Source organism: Myotis davidii, unplaced genomic scaffold, assembly GCF_000327345.1.
Source record: "Myotis davidii unplaced genomic scaffold, ASM32734v1 scaffold11, whole genome shotgun sequence".
NCBI classification, from domain to species: domain Eukaryota; kingdom Metazoa; phylum Chordata; class Mammalia; order Chiroptera; family Vespertilionidae; genus Myotis; species Myotis davidii.
The window spans coordinates 182,896-191,757 of record NW_006285791.1 but is presented as its reverse complement, the minus strand read 5'-3'; the positions used below and the strand labels follow the sequence as shown (position 1 = coordinate 191,757).

Sequence of the window (8,862 nt, the reverse complement as noted above, 5' to 3'; positions counted from 1 at the left end):
GAGCGGCGACGGGGCAGCTGGGCAAGAGCCTGGGTCCGCTGCTGCTGCTCCTGGCGCTGGGACACACGTGGAGCTACCGCGAGGAGCCTGAGAACAGCGACAGGTAAGCGCTGCCGGCCCCTGAATGGTGCACGCCAGGCGCTCGGGGTGCAGGCGACCCGCACCCTCGCCACCCATCAGTCACGGGCTGGGCGCTCAACTGTCCCGGGCGCCACTCAACTCTGCCTGGGGGGTGACAGTCTCCGCGCCATCAGCCTGGGCTTCCCCCACGGGTGATACCTCTGCCCCCCACTCCTGCGGCTCTCCTGCGATCCGCTTCTTCAGCTCCAGTGCCCCTGGGACTGGGTTCGCTCGGTGGGACCCTCTCCGGAGGCCGCTGGGCGTCCGCGCTCGGGGACCAGTGGCTGCTCGGCGCGCCGGGACGCGGATCCCCCGGCGCGCACTGGCCCGCGCTCTCACGTGGGGAGTCAACGACTTTGCCTCTCTAACTTTTTCGTAGGGAAGTCTGCTCAGAAAACAAAATCGCCACAACCAAATACCCGTGTCTGAAGGCCTCGGGCGAGCTCACCACGTGTTTCAGGTAAGCCTCAGGCTGTGTCGTGTCGCCACTGGGCACCTGGCTGGTGGGAAGGCGGCGCCGCAAAGGAGGGGGATGGAGGTGCTTTCGGGCACGGGGTGCTGGGATGCGCTGGGTGACTTATCCGTGGTGCGCACCTTTCTCTGTGTTTTCTGGACCAGGGCAGCAACGGGCACCCGAGTGTCTGCACCTAGAGTCTGTGCCCTAAGGGTCAGAGCCTGTTTGCTGGTCTCGGGAACTTTTGCGTGGCTGAGGTTGGAGGGGAAGAGGTGGAAAGTTTACAAGGAAAGTGGATCGGATTGTGGTTGTAAACAGCGAGGCAAAGACGAATGGCTGCTTTTGTATCTTGTTTTGAAAACACAACATCAACAAGTAAATACTTGGCCTTGGGCTGTCTTGTGACCTTCTTCCAGGACAGAGTGTAACACTGTCAGGGCCTCTGTGGGCAAAGGGGTGGGGAGATGGTTGTTGATTGAAAACAAAAACAAAATGTCAAGATTGTTGAGCCATCAAGAAGAGGAGCAGTCTTTTTCCTAAAGCATGGCCCACAGAGCACCTGTGTGCTTGTTAAAACTAAGCCTGGATGGAGCTAGGGAATCTATAGTTTGGAAAATGCTCCCCAGTTGTTTTTTTTTTTTTTTTTCTCCACAAAAGGAAGGGGAGGCACTGTTTTCTGCTTGCAGCTTTTTGGAGGTGAGGGTTGATGTGATTTTCATCACGTGTTCTTGGCTTCTATTCATTCCAGTGCTCTCACTGGACAGAGGAGGCGTGCACCCATAAGCGTGTATTAGTTGCCTGCTTTCTAAAGGTGCTGTGGGAGATACTGTGATCCTCATACACACCGGACTCATCTCCGTCTTTGGGAACCGTACACTGTTTGGGGTGCCAGGATAAATATTGGGCAGTGCTAGGTAACGCTGCCACCCCCAGAGATGAACTTGAAAGAAAAGGAAATTTTACTATTTATAATGTCATAGCAGATGAATCAACTATGATTGTTTTCAGCTTTCAGGAACATGTTATTTCATGGGCTCAGAGGTTCTGGGGAAAGTGGTTTCAGGGCTGGTCAGTTCAGTGGTACAAAAGCGCATCAGTTACACCAGGTGCCATGCTTTAAAATATGCCCTTGGCAGTGGAATGATGACAGGCTTTTAGGCGAATCAATAGTCACTCCTTGGGAAGGGCTGCCTTCTCCGGGACATGGTGTGTGTGTGTGACCACTGAACAAAATATGTGAGGGTTAGAGAAGGAGGAAGAAATGTGTTTAGTTGGCAGGTAAAGTTTGGAAGAGGTTAACTGGGTAAGCAAGGTCACCCAGCTGGTGAAATGACTTGGTGATACTGGCACCAGAATTGCTTGCCTGGTTCTAGGCCTGTGTTTCATCCACATGACCACAATATTTCTTCGGATGCATTGTTTTCCTATCACCACAGTAGAAAGCCTCTAATTTAACATGTAAAGTGTCCCTGAGGTGGTTTGCTCATTTGTTCAGAGCCTGAAGGTCTGCCTGCACATAAATCATCGAGTTACAGAATGCATGTCCAATTTGCAGGAGCCACGGGTGCCTGATGAGTGTCCTAAGGTTAGGACACGTCCATTTGTTACGCGGGTTACTGTCATTTTATTTCCCTTCAGATTTTTGAAACAGCAGGGTTTCTTTCACACCTAGACTCTCGGCAAGAAACACTAGCGGTGTCTCGATGTGTTTCCACTAAGAGGAATGGGAGAGGATGTTTCCAGCTGGAGAAAATGCCCCGTGAATATTCAGTTATTTGGGTTTAAGTTACTTTATGGGAGTGGAGAGTTCTAGGTGTACTCCATTGCTTTAACACTACTTCCATAATTAAGTGCTTTTTTTCCTTTATATTCTCATTCCTTTATTTTCTATTTCTGATCCCCCCCCTCAAATTGAGATATAAGTGACATTACCTTAATCATAGGGTCTGTCTCTAGAGATTCTCTAGGGCAGTGGTCGGCAAAATGCGGCTCGCAAGCCATATGCGACTCTTTGGCCCCTTGAGTTTTAATCACACTGTACGTGCGCGCCCACACGTGGTATTTTGTGGAAGAGCCACACTCAAAGGGCTGCAGTTTGCTGACCACTGCTCTAGGGCAATGTACATTGTGCCAATACCCAAAATGTACTACACACTGTTGAATGAATGCCAATGACACCTTAACAAGAGTCCATATTTACTTAGCATTATCATCTGACATAGGGCATACTCTTCCCCAGCTAAGATGTCAGAGTTGGTGTGGGATGTAGCTGAGTTTATTAGAGTCAAATGAAGCATATAAAGCTATCATGGCCTTACTCCTCCTGTGACTATTAAAGCTTTTCCCACAAGCTGACTTTCCCTTTACCGCCCCCTCCAACCCCCCAAACCATGTAGCTTGAATGAAAGTTTTGTGTTTATTTTCACCTTCCTTTATGGGTCTCATATCAATAAAAGGAGATGTTAAAGGCTTTTTAAAAATAAGACAAAAGGAATACATATGTTATGTGTATGAATTGCCAGTAAAATCCAGTTTTTACTGAGTAAGGCTGTGTCTAATAAACATCCTAGTTAAATTTTTTGGTCTATTACAGATTTATTGAGCATCTATTATGAGCTTAAAATAGTCCTAGAGCCCTCGCTGGTTTGGCTCAGTGGATAGAATGTCGGCCTGCAGACTCAAGGGTCCTGGGTTTGATTTCTACCAAGGGCAGATGCAATGGGTTGTAGGCTCAATCCCCAGTGGGGGATGTGCAGGAGGCAGCCGATCAATGATTCTCTCTCATCATTGATGTTTCTATCTCTCTCCCTCTCTCTCTGAAATCAATAAAAATATATTTTAAAAAATAGTCCTAGAAAATGAGCACAGAAGAATAAGCTACAGTTACTGGTTGCAATTTACAGACTTGATTTTTAGACAAGGCCTTTGAAACTGTAACCAACACACATGGTACATGATTGAGTTCAAAGTCATGTAGTTTATACTATCAATGATCAGGGAGAGATTCAAGCAGCTGGGAACGAGTTTATGGGGAAGAGAACACAGCTTTGTTTTTGAGCATGGCTGTTTAACATAGTGTGCTCGGTGTTTGTCTAAGTTGTGTTAGCTATGATTTTCAGCATCGGGGTTCATGGGCCTCCAAGTGGAGGCCCCCAGCTGCCCCTCAGCTGTATTTGTTCAGGCAGTGGTGTCTTACTAGGCACTGCTCTTGCTCAGGGTCATGTTCCCATAGGAAATAATGACATGGGGAGGCAAACCTCCCACTTCTCTTTGAGATAATACAACAGCGTTGCCAAATCCTATTAAAACTTGGAAGTTAATGTGATATTTCTGCAAATGTGTTTACTTGGAATTTGGAGAACAAGAAGGTCACTTAATTAGAGCAGCATCACCAGATGAGAGCACCGGACTGTAGCTAAGGCTACACTGCGGGAAGGCCTGGAGAATGCACTATCTGGTAGGTCACCGGGTTCCTACAGAAGACTTCGGTAATGTCAAACATGCATAATAGTAGAAACTCAGCCAGGGTTTGAATTCCAGCTCTACCATTTGTGTTGTGACCTTAAACAGTTTCTTAATCTCTGTGCTTTAATTTTCTCATTTGTAAAGTGAGGATCACATTAGTAGTAGAGTTACAGGGTTGCCATGAAGATGAAATGAGTTAACATGTGTAGGAAGTGCTCAACAACTATTACCTCTTGTGATCGCTACTGTGTCTCCCTATGTCTGGTGTAGTGACTGCATGTAGTAGATGCTCCATGGACATTTGTTGAGTTTTATTTGTGAGTTTGGGGCTTACTAGTAGACATTTTTGAAAGTGCATATTCAGATGACAGCCAGAAACACTGAGAGTGTTTATGTACCAGTCACACAACAGTTGTTTCTAGATGCCGTTCCAAATGTGGAGCAGCCCAGATTGGGAAAGCTACAAAAGAACACATCTTTGCTTCCTGCCTTCTACCTGACTACTCAAGGTGCCCTACTTGTGTGACCATAGGATCAGGTAGAGGCCCAGTTACCCCATTTTAGAGGATCTTAGCAGTGAATCCCTTGCATAGGGTCATGAAGGAGTCTTGTTGGCAGAGAGAAGACTAGAAATCGGATCATTAAGTCCTCAGCGCAGTTCTGGTCTCTCTGCTGCCTCCCTGTCTTGAGGCCCACATACTAGTAGCTCAGGACAGGCACCGAGGGCAGCTCTGTGAATGGTTGGCTTATTTTAGGGCATGCGATCCCGCTTTAAAAAAGCATTTATATCTTAACCGTTGACACCCTAATGTTAAGGAGAAAGTGGTAATGGATGTTGGGAAGAACAGAGCAGGCGACAGGTGAAGGCGGCTTTGTGCAAAACTGCCTAAATCGCAGGCATGCTGAAGGCAGCCTGTTTTCCTGTGCTGGTCCTATCTCCCATTGGGCAGTCGGCCCTCAGAGGGCCTGAATCAACTGTCCCCTCATCCACAGCTGTATCCCTGGAGGTTAGCCCTATGCCTGGTTAGTCCTGCACACATATTATCAAACGACCAAGAGAATGAATATGTGAACATTACAAGGAAATAGTGATGAGATCTGACTGAAAATCTTTTAGGCCTTTCAGCAACCAGATTACCTGCACCTGCATGAGATGCTGCCGCGGTTTGCATTGGTTCCCCGTTTGACTGGCTCAATTTCAACCGCTAATGTAGTTAGTACAGGGCTGATTCTGGCAGCTCTGGCTTACTCCATGAGCTTGCTATTTTACATAACGCCTGAAGAGGACCTGGGTGTTCCTGCTCACGTGACAATTGCCCTGTAGACACTGGCTTTGATGGGGAGGATGATAGTTTCAAAGGGAAGCCCGCTTCCTCCCACACTCTTATTTTTTAAGCTGAAGAACAGGTGTTAGAGGAGGGAAGGTAGCGGGCATTGGCCAAGGCAGCCTCTGTATCACTTTTCACTCATTCTTGGAGACACAACACAAAGTGTTAGGAAACAGCTAACAATTGAACTCGCCACAAAAGGCTGTGCTTTCACTGGTGTGTCCTTTGAGTCCGGGTCCAGTTGCTACTCTCATTGTCCCTGAAGTAGTTGATGCCTGACTTCCTACATTAATTCACTTCATCTTTTCTAAGTGAAGCTGGGGTGGGTGCACCCGGAAAAAGCAAATGTGCTCTTCCTTTGTTCTAGAATACTCTATCTTCTTAGGAGAAAGCTTGCATTTCAATCAGTAGTTTCCGTGTCAGTGGGTTCAGCTTCCGAAAGCCCCTACCCCGCTGCCCAGCAGGACTCTCACTGAGGGTCTGCCTGCTCGGGCAGTTGCAGAATATCAGGAGAACAAAGGTCTCCAGTCTGTTCAGCTTATTGCTTTTATTTGGGCGATGAAAAAGTAAACAGCTATAACATCTGCAGCTTCTTTTTTTGCCAAGCTAGGCTCTTCCTTTTCTACGAAGTCATTTACCACTCTTCAAGTTTTACCAACAATTTTCATTCATTTATTCAGCAAATACCTGTGAGCTTGCTTTGTATGCCAAGCACAGTTGTCTAGGCACTTGGAATTCATCTGTGAATAGAGTAGATACAAAACAAACTTCTGCTATTATGGAATTTATGGATTTTAGTTCACCTTATCTTTCAGTAAAGGAATGTTGAGCCAGCAATGACCTTTGGGACATTTTAAAGACAGCTGTTTTTGGCACACATCTGATTAATATCACATTTTGGGGGGCTAGGGACTTGAAATTTCCTGTGGCCCAGCTGTATCCTTTCAGCAAAAGAACCACCACAGGTCCAAAGAGGGGCATGAGAACATGAGGTTGGTGGGAATCAAAGATTTTTCTGCAGAGGTGCTAGCAAGAAATTACCACGTGCCACAAGTTTCTCCTAAGCATGATTGGAATGTGAAAGCATTACCGGGAGGTGGCGAATTCTCTGGTCATGTGCCCTGACAGGTGGCCAGTGGCATCAGAATTGGCCCATTACGGACAGATACCTTGGCCAGTTCACCTTGTATTTCCCAACAGAAACTTTAAGCAGAGTGCATCCACCTCCAACACTCCCTGAGTCTCCTAATGATCTATTATAGATCTATTGTCATAAATGTATTAGGACCTTCTGGACAATTTCTGGATCTGAAACACTGGTAGGAGGTGGAGTGGTGTTATAATGTCTACGTGATAATCCCCATTGAGCAAAGGAGCGCTTTATCTTCTTTCCAACTTCAAGGTGTGATCCATGCAAGTCAGTAGCAGGTGTGAGAGAGCTTGTCTGGGTCTATACGTTGCCTCCTTGTTCAGTGGAATAGAAAACTAGAACATCTTTCCATGCCCTTTATGATCTCAGAAACTTGATCCCCATCTATTCTCAGCCTTCATATCCCTTCTTACCCTTTCCCCCTTGGCCCCTTCTGTGGGGTGTTTTCTGTTTACTCCTACCAGGATGGAGCCCCCATCTTTAGTTCTTTGGGAATGGCAGGGGCAAAGGTCAGCCTGAACTGGCGGGATGCCAGGAGGGCCCTCTGCACACAGACCTGGCCCTGAGAGTTTGGTATAGAGAATAGGAACTGGCACAGTAGAGCCCATGGCATGTTTTTATACAACCCATGATCTATGGATGCTTTTTACATTTTTCAAGGGCTGTAAAAGAAAAGTCTATGCAACTGAGACCTTATTTGGCCCCCAGAGCCTCAGATATTTACTGTCTGGCCTCTTGCCAACTTCTAAAGAACCAGCAGAATACAGAGACCAGGAGTGGGTTTCTCTGCCATACATAACCCTGTCCACAGGTTTGAGTCCTCAAAGAGGTGACTTTGGGGGCATTTAGTCAGCTTCATCTTTGGGTCCTTTGCCTGTGTATTGCTTCATTTTATTGTTATTAGACCTCCTGGTCTGAGTGAGCATCTTTGACCATGACTTGGTTTGCTGAATCACTTAATAGTTTTTTGTTGAGCTGGAACTTTATTGAATCATCACCCCTCAGTGATATGCTAAATAAACATAACTTGCCAGAACATTAAGAAGCTGGGTTTTATTGCAGGTAGTTAAATATTAACTCACTGCTGCTTTTCTGCATTCCCAAGATGAGCCTTCCTTGCTTGTAGAGCATTCCTGGGATGGCCTGGGTCGCCCTCCCACCTCCCCTAATGCCCCCCTTAATTCCTGAATGTGCATATTGATCATCACATGCTTTGATGACTCAAAGCCACCCTGTGAAGCCATAAACTTCATGTACAGGGAAAAACTTTTCACATTCAGAAATTAAATGATAATACGTATTTTACTTGAAGAATGTCTGGAAAAAAGTCATTTTCAATGAAAGGTATTCTAAATCAGAGTTGCAATGTTATATTTTTCCTTATATGGCTAAAAAGTATCATACCATTGCACAACTGCACTATATACAAGACAGGGTGAGGCAAAAGTCAGTTTATAGTTGTATGCGAAACAGTTTACAGTTTATTCTTGTATTATTAATAATTGTATTTTCCACATGTTTGAACAACTGTAAACCTGCTTTTACCCCACTCTGTACATCAGTAATTAAACTTTTGAACTTAAACTCTTTCACACTGCCAACTCTTCTTTTCTCCTAGGTGTTTTTAGAAATTTTTATTGACTTTATTGGGGTGACATTGGTTAATAAAATTGTACAGGTTTCAAGTGTACAGTTCTATAACACAGCTGTATATTGAATTGTGTGTTTATCACATGATGCCAACTCTTCTGTCCTGAGAAAGATGGAGGAGAGTCCTAAAGAGTGATGCCTCCTGACACCGAGAATGGGGACAAGTGGAGAAGGAAAGAGACCTGTTTAAAAGAAATATTTTGAGGGGAGAGAAGCAAAGTTTGCCAGTGATGTTTTGGAGAAAGGAAGAAATATGTTGGAATGCACCTCTTAACATACTAGGAAGATTAAGATGTTGTGGGGTATAGCAAAGAGGAAAAATAGGGGTGTGAAGGTTTGATAAGAGCATCCTGTGGGTATGAAGATGGGCAGAAAAAAAAAAAAGGTCATGTGGGAGCTTGTGACCTTGATCACAGCCGTTTTTACTGATTCGGCTAAATGCAGCTTAAAAGAAAGGCAGACTGAGCTTGTGAAGGTTGACAGACTTACAAACCTGTTTTTAACATCTTGCGTGCATGCATTTGGCAGATCGTATTCTAGCTTCGTACAAGTTCTCACTCAGGGTCTCTGAGCAGGTGTGCGGCCAAGCCGGGGTTCTAGGGCAGACAGTCTGACTCCAGAGCCTATATTCTTCTTAACCACTGGGCTCTCCTGAGAGGCCTGACAATTGCAGTTACCCTGCCAACCACAGATTT

At 45.7% G+C, this 8,862-nt stretch overlaps 1 protein-coding gene across 1 annotated transcript in view; it reads left to right on the top strand.

The window, feature by feature from the left end:
- The window catches only part of CCBE1 (collagen and calcium binding EGF domains 1), a 195,692-nt gene that overhangs the window by 33,671 nt on the left and 153,159 nt on the right, over nucleotides 1-8,862 (top strand). The window contains exons 3-4 of the mRNA XM_006756815.1: nucleotides 4-103; nucleotides 500-580. Of these exons, the coding sequence (XP_006756878.1) occupies nucleotides 4-103; nucleotides 500-580 (181 nt within the window). The remainder of the gene's footprint in view (nucleotides 1-3; nucleotides 104-499; nucleotides 581-8,862) is intronic.